The 15,706-nt window shown below is 37.7% G+C and overlaps 1 protein-coding gene across 8 annotated transcripts in view; it reads right to left on the bottom strand.

The window, feature by feature from the left end:
- The window catches only part of celf4 (CUGBP, Elav-like family member 4), a 903,775-nt gene that overhangs the window by 251,568 nt on the left and 636,501 nt on the right, over positions 1 to 15,706 (bottom strand). For 4 of the 8 annotated variants that reach the window (XM_052037920.1, XM_052037946.1, XM_052037937.1 and 1 more), the window contains exons 4-5: positions 11,317 to 11,445; positions 868 to 947 (exon numbers count right to left, since the gene is read on the bottom strand). In XM_052037920.1, the coding sequence (XP_051893880.1) occupies positions 868 to 947; positions 11,317 to 11,445 (209 nt within the window). The remainder of the gene's footprint in view (positions 1 to 867; positions 948 to 11,316; positions 11,446 to 15,706) is intronic. The other 4 variants (XM_052037928.1, XM_052037965.1, XM_052037987.1 and 1 more) reach the window with 1 other exon arrangement.

Below are 15,706 nucleotides of genomic sequence, written 5' to 3'. Positions count from 1 at the left end.
TAATACATGTTGCAGTACAATCAGAACATATCCTGTCTCCCATGCCTTTCACCACAGGAGCAAAATGCCAAGTTCTAAAGAATAACAGATCCTTCCTTCTCTTGTACTATCTTCCTTTGCCAGAGCATGGCTAAAAAAAAACCTAAAAAGTTCATGTGAAATTTGCAAAATGAAAATAAATGCAGTGGAAAACACATGATGATAAGCTTGAATACATATGTAAAGCTCAAACAGAATACTTCAGAGAAAAGCCCCCTTTATAAAATCAATGTACTTACTTTCAACTATACTTGAAAAATCTATTTTGTAAACTTCTCTGGCTACCAAATTCATTTGCAACTAAATTCAGCAACTGTAATTAATGCAATTTATAATGAGTGGTTCAGGTTTTACCACAAGACCCACCCCTGCTGACTACTTAATGGAACAGACAGAGTACACCGCTTTATCAGTGAAAGGAAGTCATAACGGTTTATCCACTAAGCATGGATGGATTCCAGGGACATTCCCATATGTATAATCTAAACAGAAACTCCATTCTGGAGATGTCCATGCTCAGCCATGGCAAGGTCCAAAAAAAAGTACAGAATATCAAGGATCACGGAATTATCACAAATCAGTTAGAACTCATGCTCCAGACAGACATGGCCATTAAAATAAGATGCAGTATCCTCTTTAGAATGCATTGCTGATGGCAATGCAAATTCATACATAATTTTGAAAGAATAAACGTGAATATCCTCATGTGCTTGATGATATGTCATTAGCGGAATGGCAGACTATTTTTTATGTTTCTTTTAAATTGCTTTGGCACTAGTCGAATAATGTAAAAAATTAAAACAAATTAATCTCTCTGATTGTACTTACTGGCATCGTCTGGCTACCGTGTAAGGCGTTGATGGCTGCCTGGGCTTCTGCGTGTGTGGAAAATTTCACAAATGCACATCCTGTTGGGGGGAAAAGAAAGGACAGGCTGCTGAACTGAGGAGACCATAGCTCTCTGGGATATACTGGAGTCCCTTAATTTAACAATAGCATATTGTTGAATTTATGGTGGATAAACGGAATTTTTCAGTTGTAAACAGCAAAGAAACACACAAGCCGAAATTAGGAAATCGATCACACAGTGCATTATTGAGCCAGTCACACTGGGTATGCAATATTAGAACCCTCCACACAAACACTGATCAGCCCTCTCCAGAAATAAAAACGGTAAATGCTTGAAAAACTCAGCAGGCCAGGCAGCTTCTGTGGAGACTGTTCATGTTTCAGCTCTGTGACCCTTCATCAGAACTCAGTTCTGCTTTGGTATGAGTAGGACTTATTTAATAACTAAGAATAGCCTAAGATTAGTTCCTAATTCTTGATTTGGCAGCTGAAGAAATAAAAAACGGCAGCTACAAAAATCCACTCCAAACAATCAAGATTACTTTCCATGTATCCTCTAGTTTTAAATGGGAATAAGTTATCATTTCATGATGTCAATGAATATTAAATTAATTATCCAAGAACTTCTTGTGCTATTTATTTCCGTGCTAAGTGACTGAAAATATACTTACAAAGGGGTGAAACGTGATAACAACCATTTCCATCATGTTTTCCACTGGCCACTTCCTGTTGTGAGGCGTGCTTGTGCATCTGATGTGATTTTCTTGTTAGATCCACATCAAATTACCCCTTTGCTATTTTCTGTGATAGCTAGGTTTTTACAGTGCAGCACTGGACTGGAACAATGGCCCATTCAGATTTATTAACCTTGGAGTCCCCTTATTTCACTTGGACCTTCACCCCCTCACCCACTGTTTGGCTCAAGCTCCAAATCCCTACCCATGATCTCCCACCAGATGGACTCCTGACCCAGCAATCCTCCAAGAACCTATCTTGAAGGCTGTGACCTGACTAAACCCCACCAGATCAATAACCAACCCGACCAATGCACAATCCCGCTCTAGTCACTTATCCAGTTGCAGATCATCACCCACTCTGCCCCCAATATCACATCTAACTGATCCTCGATCTGCTCCACACCACTTGGCCACTTACCTGATGACCACATGTCTCCCCCAATCAGGCCTTTCTCTCCCACACTCCAACACCCAGACATGTCTCAGTCCCTGACAGAACACTTACTGGCTGTTCAGGAGTGCCCAGGCCTCGCGACTGATGTTTACTGGAAAGGTTGCTGGTGTGACACTACCCCTAGCACAGCCATTAGGGCACAACAGAATCACTAGGCCATTGTTTCACTAATTTCATTTGCACTGTCAATCAACCCACATAGTGAATCGTCAACATTTCTAACTGGCCCGTGTCACAGTAGTCAGCAATGAGAGGATGGCATGTATATTACAATCATTTTTGTAATTATGTCCCATTACCATTGCTTAAATACTCCCATAAATAAATAAATACGGTTTCAAGAAACTAACCCCAGGAATGATCACAATTACTAACTTTATTTGCAGAGTTCTAAGCTGTGGCTGTGTGAAGTTTGCTCGTTAAATTTGTTAGGTTATGAAGCAGTGCCTTTAGATGGTTCTTTCAAACCCCAAGCGGTTGCACAGTAGGGTTAGTGTGTGGTGTTGAAGCTATGTGAGTGAAGTCATGGTGAATGATAGTAAATAAAATGGTGAGTAATGGGTTCAGACAATTAATACCGATTATAGGTGAGACTATGAATGAGAGAAGGATTGGGCTGCAGTGAATTCCTCCTGATCTGAATAGATTGCAGACACCTACCATCTAGTTTCACACATTATCTAAAAAAAATGAGTTGGGGAGAAAAATAAAATTCCAGGTTGGAAGATTTGTTGAGAAAACTGGGTTTGTGAGGATGATTTCACGTAGATAATGCTTTTGATAGTTCTTAATTATAGCTTTTGTCCGACATAAGAAAACTGTCTCTTTAAATTGGCAACCTTAAAAAAATAGTTCCGACAGAACAACCTCTAAATCTGGCCTTACCTTAGTCATTAGTATATCTTCTGACAGTTTATATTGAGGTGTCAGATTCACTTCACTTTCTGCACAGTGAATATGTCATTTCAAAGATTCATCAAAATGACTAATAAGGTCTTCAATTATCCTAACCCCTTCACATTAGGTATTAAAAGCAACTCATTACTACATCAAGCTCCATTAACGTCCCTGAGCCTTTTGTAATGCCATCAAGATATTTTTGCACAGTCAATTGGAAACACAGAAGAAACATTAACTGAACAGAATATAGTGTGGTCAGTCGTCTCACCAATCTTTGTAAACGTCTTCTTAAATTAATGTGCATCAGAGGAGTTGTGCGGGTGGCAACTCGGTCTTTTTAGAATGCTGACCATTTTATTATCAGATGGTAGCTTCTTATGCCTCCTCCATTAATAAGTAAGCTTGGAATGATAAGTAAATCATTGGATCTGAAATTCAGTGAAAAACTTGATATATCTTAAACTGGGGCAATAGGTTGAACAGTAATTGAACAATGTTAACTGATCCTCTGAGACTGCATTGCTGTGTGCTCAATTTTAATATTTCAATGCTAATTTTAAGACTTTCTGCAATTTCCTGCATCAAAGCTTAGTTCTAGAAATGTCCTTTCCTCATCCTTGTCCACCCATACCAACTGCCCCATCCCTCTTCCCCAACCACATACAAGGTATCTTGTACCTTGTTATATTTTTCAGCCCAACAATGCTTCCTCACGGATTTGAATTGGTGCTGGTCAAGGAAGTAATAGGTGAAGGCAACTGGTCTCAATAAATGTTTTTGGAGGCCTGAGAACCAGGCTAGAGATAAGAAGGCTTAGTTTGGTAGGGTTTATTGAATGGTGAAGGATTTTAATTAACTTATTTAGGAAACCAATTGGATGCACCAAGACTGTGTAAAGATCTGAGTCTTAATTTTCTAAAAGGAAATGACTCTTCAACTCAGGCATACTTTCTTTGTTTGAGTCGTAAAATATCTCCTTGTTACTTGATGAAGCCATAAAAATCTTGTTCAGTTGGTCACTGCAGAAATCAGATTAGGACAGTTGAATATGCCGTCCAATTGTTTTGCAGGACTATGGTGGTGGTGTGTGTCATTTCCTGGATAATCAGCAAGGATACCCTCTCTGTACAGAAGTCTTGAGCTTAGTTTTGGGCTAATTCTTGAATAACTGTTGCTTTTGAAAACTGATGCTCAGATGTCCTTCAGTTTGTTCACCCTGAGTTCTCCTTGCTGAGGGTTGTCTAGCCAGTGACTTGATGAAGGTCTTCAACGAAGCCAAAGCAGCTGCACTTCCATTCAGATAGTCAAATATACTCACTTAGCAGCACTCATTATCACTGGAGGAATATGCTGCTTTTCAATCAGAGAAAGTTCATCAGAGGAAGAAGACAGGTAAATATAACCATCCTCCACAAAGCTTGTGGTGTCTCATCAAATCCCATAAAGGGCGATAAACCAGACATCTTTCCCTCAGGAAGTTATTGGGAAACCCAACTGTCAACCATTTCACTTCCTTCTTATGCATTGAAACTAACAGGAAAACCAGACTATTTATTGAAACCTTGAGCATATATCCTCCCTGAGGAACACAACAAAAGTGACAGGAGCAGGAGAAGGCTGTTCTGCCATTCAGTAAGACCCCATCTGATCTTTCATCTCAGCGTCCAATAACCATATATTCCTTAAAATCCAAAAATCAATTGATTCTGTCTTGGATATTCTAAGCAACTGAACCTCCACAGCCCCCTTGTGGTGAGAGTACAATAGATACCCTGTCCTTTTGGTGAAGAAATTCTTTCTCATCTTAGTCCAACATAGCTGATCCATTATTCTGAAATGAGGATCCCTGATTCTTCACCTCCTGGCCCTGGGAAACATCATCCTTACATCTATCTTGTCAAACCCCATGAGAATTTTGCACATTTCAATGAGATAACCACTCATTCTTCTAACCGCTATAAAAATCTCAGAGTATAATCTCGCTTTATTGGACAACTAAGTACTCCCACCCCCCCCCCCCCCACCCATATCCCAGAAATCAATCCTGTGAACTCGCTCTATAGATTATATTTCTTTTCTTAGGTAGGAAGGCAAATATTCCTGGTGCCTTCTCATTAGATCCTATATAGACACAGTGAGACTTCTTTACTCTTCTCCTCAAAACTTCTTGCAATAAAGGAGAACATGTCATTTGCCTTTCTAAATGTATATTGTGCTTGCGTTTTAACTTTCAGTCATTTATATATTAGGCCACTTAGGTCTCTCTGAATATCAACTGTTTTCAGTCACTCTGCATTTAAAAAATACTCTGCTTTTCTTTCTATCAAGGTGAACACCTCACATTTTCTACATTTTATTCCATAAGCCTACAGTATCAATTTTCCTTTTTGTCCATTGTTAACTAGTGCCTGTTTCATGCCCGGTTCACTTCTTTTTCCTTTCCTTATTTTTCAAGTAAGTCATGAATAAGGAATTACTATGTTTGAAATAATTACTGAAAGCTAAATCCTTTGAGCATATGTTACCTGTTATGTTACAGCACCTACAGCACTAAAACCAAAGTAACACCAATGTAAAGGTGAAGTACTATATTTTCAAAAACTTAATTAGATAATGGTAGACTACTTTTAAATGTTACTTTTAGTCCACAATATCACTGCCTCTCAGCTTTTTAAAAGTACAAATCTTAAGGTTTTCCTGGTATGAAGCACAAGTTTGTGCATATGCTACATAGCATGTCCATCAACATTTACTACTTCCATTGCTTTTCACAGGATCCTACTTTCCCATTTGCTGAAACTTTGGGGTCAATGCTACTGAAACGCTAGGAAGGGGATACAAGTGTTGTTTTGCATGATTCCCAAGCCATTTTACTTAGCTTGTTGGAGGTGAACTTAAGAATCCCTATGGAAATCACATGATGAAAATCCCATGATGTTAAAATTAATTTCTGAGTCCAGGTGAAAGGCCTCGACCTGAAATGTTGACTCTCCATTTTCCTCCACAAATGCTGCCTGACCCACTGAGTTCCTCCAGCAGCTTGTTTTTTTTTGCTTCAGATTCCAGCATCTGCGTCTCTTGTCTCTCCATGTTAAAATTAATCTCTGTCCTGCTTTCAACTGAACGTCCAGCTGAAGCCCCATCTGGAAATTTTGTTGCGGTAGAAATCTGGTGAAGGGCAAAATTTCCAACAACCCTCGGTGCCATCTTTGCTCCAATGAAACCACAATGGAAAATTTCTCCATGAAGATCATTATTTTACATTGTACCCATGTCAGTGTACTCTGGTGAATCAGTGTGCATTTCTCCATCCCTGGATCTAATGTTCTGGTGGCCTGAGTAAGATCATAAGCATCAACAAGGGATTTTATTGAGGTGTCTGAACACATCTTACTTCAGGCATGGGTGATTTGTAGAATGGCAGAATTTCTAATACTTCAACTCAGTCTGGGCTGAAATATTCTGAGTGAATATTAATATGCTAAACCACTGTACAAATTTGTTGCTAAGTATTTTTGGATACATCTTTGTCATAGAGTTTTAGTATTTTCTGGTGATTATTAAAGTCATAGAGTCATACAGCACGGAAACAATCCCTTCAGCCCACCAAATCTGCACTGACCATCAATTACCCACTTACACCAAGGCTACATTAATTCTATTTTCTTCTCCCCATATCCCCCTCAACTCTCCCCTCTCTCCACACACTGGGGATAATTTACTGTGGCCAATTTACCGAAAAATCTACACGTATTTGGGCTTTTGGAGGAAACCATAACAGCAGGAGGAAACCCATGCTGTCACAGGGAGAACATGTAAGCTCCACAAAGAAAGCACTGGAGGTCAGGGTTAAACCCAGGTTGCTGGAGCTGTGACGTAGAAGCTCTACTAATGATACCACTGTGCCTCTGACAGAACTACTGTGGTTCCCCAACAGGACTGAGTCATGAAAGGAGTGCCACTCAATGATTGCTTGCAGTGTGACCCTAGATTCAACTTTCAACTTGAAAGTATATCAAAAAGAAATAACATTTCATTTACATTCTGTAAAAGACAACATTTGCTAATCTAGAATTCCATTTGCCTTGTTTTCCACCTTATACTTTTGCTTGAACGTGGTGAACAATGAATAAACTGTCCTTCATTCTCAACGTTCCCATAGCAACTTCTAACTCACTTGGTCATCTCTTTCAGGGATTTATTGATTCCAGAATCATAGTCTATCTATAACTTCCTTTGCTAAATGTTAAATGTTCATAAAGAAATCTGGTATTGGATGGTATTTTGTTAATTCTCTTCTTGGTACAAAGAAACCTTAGAGAAACAGCTAATTGGCACATTTCAGCTCCATAAGGGTCCCTCAGGGGATTAATTTCCTGTCTAACTACACTCTTGCTGTTAAGTTATTGGAAGTTTTTTTGGTGTTATGTTTTACATTTGATGCTATGCTGCTTTCCAACTTTGCCTTGGCATCCTAACCTTCTTTCTGATCAGCTTCTGCATAATCTTATATTGTGCTCAATGGTCATAATCCTTGTTTTTCCAAGCAATGCAGTCTTATTGAATGCCTTTCTTAATTTTCCTGTTAATCTTTAGCAGACAATTTTTATTTGATTTGATATTTTACTCAAAGGTATGCAGTTATCCTGCAGCCTCGGCACTATATCATTTGAAGGATGTCCATTCCATCCTGAACAGATATATTTTTGTGTGGTTTCTACCTGCTCCCTCTCCCTGTTGCCAGTCTTGATAACTAATTTGGCAAACATATCCACGTGGCTTGGGTATACTACACTGTTCGCTGGGGTTAATTCATGTTGTCACATGATTTCTCAGTTTGGATTGTGCTGTGGTCATTGCTCAATTGTTCAGCTATTTCTTGAATGATGTCTCATCACTCATGAGTCTACCAGCAAGCTGTCTTTTTTTGGCTCTCAGATACACTGATGCAGACTTTCAACTTGGCAGGCAGGCATACCACTGGCATTGTAGAGAAAAGAAGCTGGTATATATAATGGTGTCAAACTCATAACATCAGTTTTGTGCCATGCACCAAGTTAAAAATCCACCCTACCCTATCAAGTTGTGAATGAAATTAATGAGTTTCCACTCATTCTTAATCTGATAACTGAACCCATTCACTGGTTTATTTTATACAATATTCAGACATCATTATTAAAGCCCAAGTTATTCTACATATTTTAACCTTAACTCTATAGCAAGCATCTCAAAGCAGTGTCTTGGAGTGGGGACTATCAGCTGCCATGGGTATTTTGGCTTAGGATTTGGACTGTGTTTGCAAAGGCTGCACAGTGGTGCAGCAGTTGGCGCTGTTGCCTCACATCTCTAGGACCCCGAGTTCGATCCTGACCTTGGGTGCTGTCTATGTGGAAATTGTTTCTTCTGTCCATGATCACATTCCTCCAGATGCTCCAGTTTCTTCCCACATCCCAAAGACATGCTGGTATGTTACGTGGCTACTGTAAATTACTCCTTTTGTAGGTTAACCGCAAAAGAAAATTTAAAGGGGAGTTGGCAGGCATTTGTGAGAGAAAGTAAGCTGCAGGGGTTGTGGAAAATAAGAAGACAATAGGACTAGTAGGGATGTTCCCCCAAGAATTGGTATGGAAATGATGGGCCATCCTTCTACGTTGTCATAAGTATAACAAATGTATGCAAGCATTTACACATGGCCTGGTAAATAGAAGGATTCAGGATGAAGCTAAATTAATAGATACATGCGGGATTCTTGGTGTGAAAGTTGGAGTTGCAATTATTGGTCAGAGGTGAGCAACAGTAGTGGATGGATGCTGGTGAGTTGATGACCAGTGGGGGCTTTTAAGTCAGGTGGTAGGTCAGTGGGTAGGGTGTGTGATGGATGAGGGTCATCATGAGCTTGGGTTTGGGTTGGGTGGGTTTGCTGGTAAGTGGGGAATGCATACTTGAGGGGGAGCTGAGTGAGAAAATTTCTCAGTGAATGCACTTGAATCAGATTCAGCCTGCTCAGGCATATCCCCTTTAAGATGCACAGAAGCAGGCTTCACGGGCTCTGTGGAAACTGTGCATGTGCGACTGAAATGGATGCTACTCTCTGTAACCAGTGTTCTTTGTGCTTTATCCTGTTGGAGCACAATGGACTCAAACAAAATTGCAGGCTATGTGAATCACCTCAGTAAGACTTCAATTTTCATTTATGTTTTGGTTTTCATAGAAATTAGTTTGCGTGGTGCACCAAAACATGGCACTAAATGAGCCATTTTTTTTTCATTTCAGCGTTGGGTTCAAGTCCACAATAGACTGACCTGAGATGACCAAAATCCAATACAATTGATACCACTTAACAATTCACACTTTCTGTATCAAACCCTTATCTCCAGTGCTAAAAGTGCACTACGTAGAAAATGCTCTCATACTAAATTAAAAACTGTATGTTTTCACCAAAGTGTTCTGTTTTCTGGTTGAATTAAGGATTTCTTAAGTAATCACTGTATCAGATTGTGACTCCACATATGATATACCTAATTAATATAGTCCTGCAGCAAAGTTACACAAAAAAAACTCACTCTGGCATTAAATATTATTATATTTTATTTTGCTTTGGCTCTATTTCTCTGCGCTGCTTCTTTGTATTAAATTGATCTCATTATAGTGAAGCAATTCAATAAATAACAATGAAGAAGTGTGTTTCAATTGATCTCATAGCCCAATCATCCTGAAATAAACAGTTCACTACCCAGTTTATTATTGCATTCACTTTACCCTTGGTGCTCATGTAACGCGATTTGGTTTCATCTCTCATTTCTACTTCTTTCCCCCTTCTTCCTTATCTGCTTCCTTTCTCCCCATATCTCCCCTCTCCTCCCCCTTGACTCTCTTTCCAATAATCAGCATATCAACTGCAGGTCAGTTTCTTGTTACTGTACTTTATTTGCATTTTAAAATAACTAGCAAATCAACATGCATATGATAGAGTGAATGACCAATGAGATATCCAGAGGAAAAGGTGCACATTTAATGGAGTGATCCCTCTTTGTCTTTGCTGATTTAGTATATTTCTTCCTTTCTTTATTCCTTTATTTCCAGATTCATTCTTGCACTGAGATTTATGTGTAAATAAATGGGCTGTAGATGGGATGGAGTACCAAGGCTGCTAAAGAACCCCATGATTTTCCAATGGAACATGAGCAATTTAGACCCTGTTATCAGAATATTAAAGATTCTGCTGTTTTAATTTATTTTTATTACACATGGTTGTCTATTTTGATTACCTATATAATGTGTGTCCTTTAAAACATGCTATTAATATAATTATTTGCACTTACTGTGGTGTAGACGATATCTTTTTAAAAATGTGTCATCCCTACCATTGGCATTATGCAATTTATTGTAAAGGTATGATAATACAAATCTTTGCCTCAATATCCCCTCCCCAAAAATGTGCAATGTAAAAAAGGATTTAGAATAAAATGGCTTTGCTTAGCATAGTGCATCTTGCAGATCTAGAATTATAAACCCTCTACTCGATATAGGCTGCACCAGGAATTAAATTAATGTACATCAGAGTTTCTGCTAAAATTGCCAAGGAAATACTATTCCCAGGAAAGGTAAATGGAGTTGCAGTATAGATCAGTGAGGATAATAGATACATCTTGAGGGACTGAATATCCAGCCGATATTGCTGTGTTCCTGTATCACTGGTGTGTTGCAGAACTAAATGCAACGTCTATGTTTAGCAAACGGCAAAATGCCGTTTAGGAAAGTTCCTGCTCTTACTTGCAGCTCAAAAGTGCAGAAGTGACACTACATGACAAGGAAAGAACAATCTTGTGATACCATGTGCTATTGAGTTGTCTATAGATATTCACTAGTAAGGCTTAGAATTGAAGAATAGATGCTTGGATGTGAGATACTTGTGGAGCCATGCCCCACTTCTGGACAGAAGAAAAGAAAATTGATAGGATTGAGGAAAAGAATAAGCAAATTGACCAACAAATTGTTTAGAAATAGCAGACTGAGGCAGTTAGAATGATTATCTAGCAATGTATTTGCTCCTTCACAATATCAGAGAGCTGATTATAACCCTTTCATGAATTATTTTCAATACTAAAAACTCTATTCTTTCCAGATGACAGTATAAAAAATAAGCAAAAAAGAATCCTGTCACAGATAAAGATATTGTGAAACAAGAAAAGTACTAAATTGTTCAGATATTGTGTCATCAAATAACCCATCACAGTGCTGAGGCCCAATTAAATCACATCCTGTTGCTGTAAGTTATGAGGAAGCTATTAAGCTGCTGGAAGGCTTTTTTCTTACACTGAAGCATTACCGTCTTACCTTTGCTATTTCCATCAGGCCCTCGAAGGATTGTGCATTCTTCAATGTTACCGAAAGCTTCAAATAGTCTGCGTACGTCCTCCTCTGACTGTTGTTTGTTCAGCATGCCCACAAATAATTTTCTGTCTTCTGGAACAAAAGTTAAAGGTGCTTACCAAATCCTTGCTGGTTTTATGCTTTTTTACATTAAGTAAAATATATGGATATATATATATAGATATATATATCTATATATCTATATAGATAGATAGATAGATAGATAGATATATATATAGATATATAGATATATATATAGATATATATAGATATTACATATACACACACACACACACACACGCGCGCGCACACGCATGCACACATATCTATATATAACCTGCACCTCCAACTTGTCTACATTATTCTGCTGTAGTTCTCATTTTGTTTAAGAAATTATTCATTTCAAAATGTAGACTATGTGTTTTTATGTGAAATCACTCATAATACATCTACAATTACTCCTTAATAGTATATCTGTTTCATATAAATGCAACGTTAATTTACATAGGGATTTATACTGCATAGTTGAGTACATTGCAATGCTTTAAGTTTTTTTAATATTTTGAGATAGTTTATTTAGAAACATCTTAAATATAAACAATTATTTCTTGACTTGATGCTGCTACTTGGAACTGAAGAATTGCATGATTGAAATTAAATGCTTGTATTTGTGGTCCTTAAATTTGCAACAGAATGTCCATTTCACGTACACCGCTTCTGTTGATTCATTTATTTCTTCTGTTCACTTTTCCATTCTGTCTTAAGATGGCAGCAGTGCCCACACGAACAGACAACCAAGTAAAGGCAGGAAAGGAGTAACAGGTTGACCTCTTGTAATAATGCAGGATTGTATTGTACTTTTGTTTCAAAATGAGCATTGTACAGTGAAAAACTACATTAAAACAGTTCAAATACACATGCACTATTGGGAAATTCTTAAGTTGATAAAGAGCTATATAAATGCATTTCCTTTTACTTTAAAATATGATAATAAATAGGCTATTTGACAGCAGGGGCATCCCAGTCAAACATTCCCATTCAAGGTTCACAAACACAAGCACTTGTAAACAGTTGTTGCAAGTAACTTTCACTGATTTTTCTTCACTTCAACAAATGGTTCTTGAGGTATATTTATGGCACTCTTCCTCCTGTTTTATCTAAAGTCAAATAAATGGCATAAATCAAGGAGCAAACCTGAAGACTTTCTGGTCAGTGTTGCTTAGCTATTGGACAATGGATAACACAAATGAACTATTTGGAAACGTCTTCAAATATATTCTTTCAAGGAGTTTATAACATTTTGTATGTAATTGCACTGTGTAATGAATTGACCTGTACGATCGGTTTGTAAGACAAGCTTTGCACTGTACCTCGGTACAAGTGACAATAATAAGCCAATACCAATTGGCAACTTTTAAAGTTTAGAATTTTCCAGTTATATTTTGGCATGCATTAAATGTTTAAAGCAAAATATTCAGATATTTGCATTTTTTTTCTTTTTTACTCAACAGATTCCAGATGCATATGCACAAAGACACTGTGGTATACATAAATTTTATGTTAAGGTGCCAAATATTGCCAGATGAGGCAGATGTCACTAAGTCAGACATGGGCAATGATGCACTGCAAAATAGGCAGCATTGTGTGCTGACCTCTGCATCTCAATTTTCAACATATGCCGAGTGTGCTTCCTTGGAAAATTTACCTGCCGTGTAAGCCTGACACATTTTGGCTAAATGAAAATCTTTCCCTGATTATTCATCTGCACAAATACAGGTGGCATACACTCTGTATATAAAATTACTACCTCACTGTTGAAACTTATTATCCCACTGTTCCTGAACTATTTATATTAGCCACCAATATTGATGCCAAATTCTCTCACTCAGATTCACAAATTAACCCATTGTCAGTTTTTCAAATTTAGCTGCCTTTGTCTCTATTCAGCAATGCTTACTGTAGGGAATTTGAATTGGATAGAATACTTAAAATATCCCTCACCATAGCTGGAGTTCTTTTAATGCATACGTGCCCTGCAGCTTATTTCAGTTAAATTACAGTAGTAAGGAACCACATGCAATCAACTAAATTTGCATTAATGGTAATGAAGTGTACATGAAACAGATGCAATTGAATAAAATAATGTAACAACACTGTAACAATTTTATAGCAGCAAATTAGTAGTAGCTTCTGCATCTTCACTGTTGAGTCTGATACCATCTCTGAGGTTGAGTGCAAAGTTCAGCATTAATTGTTAATCAATTTTCAGGTGTAAAACCCAAATGTAAAGAGAAATTAACTTTTATAGATTCTATGTATATTTTGCAATGGTGATGAACAGTCAGAAGATGAACCAAGACTATAACTCATGTAACATCAGTGAAGAGTGTGTGTTTATTATATTTTCCTATATTTCTGTCTTGGTAAAGATTGTTAAAGATGGTTGTTTAAGATGGTTAAATAGATTTCTTTTCCCTTCAGATTTTTCTTCATTTCAATTTTTGTTTGCCTTTTGTGTTTTAGTTGCCTTTAAGAAAACAGCATTTAAAAGGAGAAATAGACTGCAATGTATGAAGTGATAATGCATTTTAATGACAAGTATAATTTGCTCCTGCACGATATGTCACTGTAATCCTCTGACGTGAATTCTTTCCAGAGCACAAGGATAGCCTATATTTTATTGCTGGCTATACAGTGACATTACTCCTCTGTATTGGTATAAAACTTAAGCTCAAGACGCTAATAAAAGTATTTCAGATGGAGGTTATGGAATTTAACTATTTGCAACCCAGCAATACCCATGTTTAAAAAATGGCATCTATTGCAAATATAATCAAAGCTCATGGTTTAAATAAAAATAAGAATTAAAAAAAATCTATCGCTTGCTTACAATATTTTTTATTTCCCGTGTGTTCTAATCAAAGTAATAAGAATAGGAAATGAATTTGCTCTGAATCTTGCAACAGTAATAAATATGCTCAAATCTAGCATTTGTTATGCTTCAACATCAAACGAGTGGTCTAGACATCTGAAAAGCACATCAAACGTGTGGTGTGCAGTGGCCAACAAGTGAGTCTCAGAAAGCCAGTTGCAGCAAAGCGTTGTGTACCAAAAAATGGGTCTACATGTTTAATGTGCTCAAAGGCCTTCCCTTTGCTTGCTTTGTCACAGTGGAATGCAGATAGTCAGGTCCTACTACTCAGCTGAGTGGCCATCACTCATTTGAGCTTTGACAATGATCATCATCAGACTTTTTGACTCTAAAGGTCATCACTGGCAATCGTGATCATCTTTTCTCTGAGACCTACTGTAAAATTGATCAAGTGGAAGGAAAGAGATATCTTTTCTCATGACATACTGGATCACAACAATTAAAAGCAAGGAGACAAAGTGAACAGTGAAGACCAAAAATATCCTTTATATATTAAGCCGTGCTGAGATTGTTTTGCACTAATAATTAACTACACAGCTTTTTTGCAGGGTTAACAGTAGAGGACAGCTATTTTTCTATGTACTAGGAAAACATAAAAGCAGAGCAATGCTTGCCAGAAATCTGCACTGCAGCTATAACAAACATCGACACATTAATTTCACCACTTCTAGCAGGATTGGGTACAAGCTTCACCTTGGCAAATCACCATTCATCTTCTGTCACCATGAACAACTTCTGAGTTTACTCTTTAGATATAAGGTGATATTGCACTCAAGAGAACCAACGAATCAAATGTTGGTTGTGGCTGGAAGGAACAAGTCCAGTTTTGAGTAATTCTTTGAACTGACTTAAAAAAACTCCCCTCTTTCTCTTATCCTAAAAGTAATCATGTGCCAAGAAATGGCCTACCTTCATCTGACCTCGCTCGTTTAGTATGAAGTGCTCCTAAATTGCACAGGAAATTTGAGGATTCATCACAAAGGTCATCATTTGTTCTTGCAGAATTCTGTGAATCGTCAAGATGCTACAACGGAAAGTTTTATTTTTTGATAATCAAGATTAAAAAAAGGCAGAAGCTGGAAATCTGAAACAAAATGCTGGAAACCCTCAACAATTCAAGGCAGCATCTGTGGGAAGGAAAACAGAGTTATGTTTTAAGTTGAAGCCCTGTCGCATTCAACCTGAAAAGTTGACTCTGTTTCTCTTTCCACAAATGCTGCCTGACCAGCTGAGAGTTTTCAGCATTTGCTGTTTTTGTTCTTAATTTTTGATCATTTTTCTTATGCTGTGGTCCATCAGAAAATGTCCACAAACAGTTTCTGCAAATTGTCAGAAGGTGAAAAAATCCTATTAACAATTTCTATCTCCATACAAAGAGCAGCCTTGAAGAAAGCTGCCTCTTCTTCTCCCCCTCTTCCTGGA

This window comes from Pristis pectinata, chromosome 2 (assembly GCF_009764475.1).
Source record: "Pristis pectinata isolate sPriPec2 chromosome 2, sPriPec2.1.pri, whole genome shotgun sequence".
Classification (NCBI taxonomy): domain Eukaryota; kingdom Metazoa; phylum Chordata; class Chondrichthyes; order Rhinopristiformes; family Pristidae; genus Pristis; species Pristis pectinata.
This window is presented reverse-complemented; position numbering and strand designations above follow the sequence as displayed.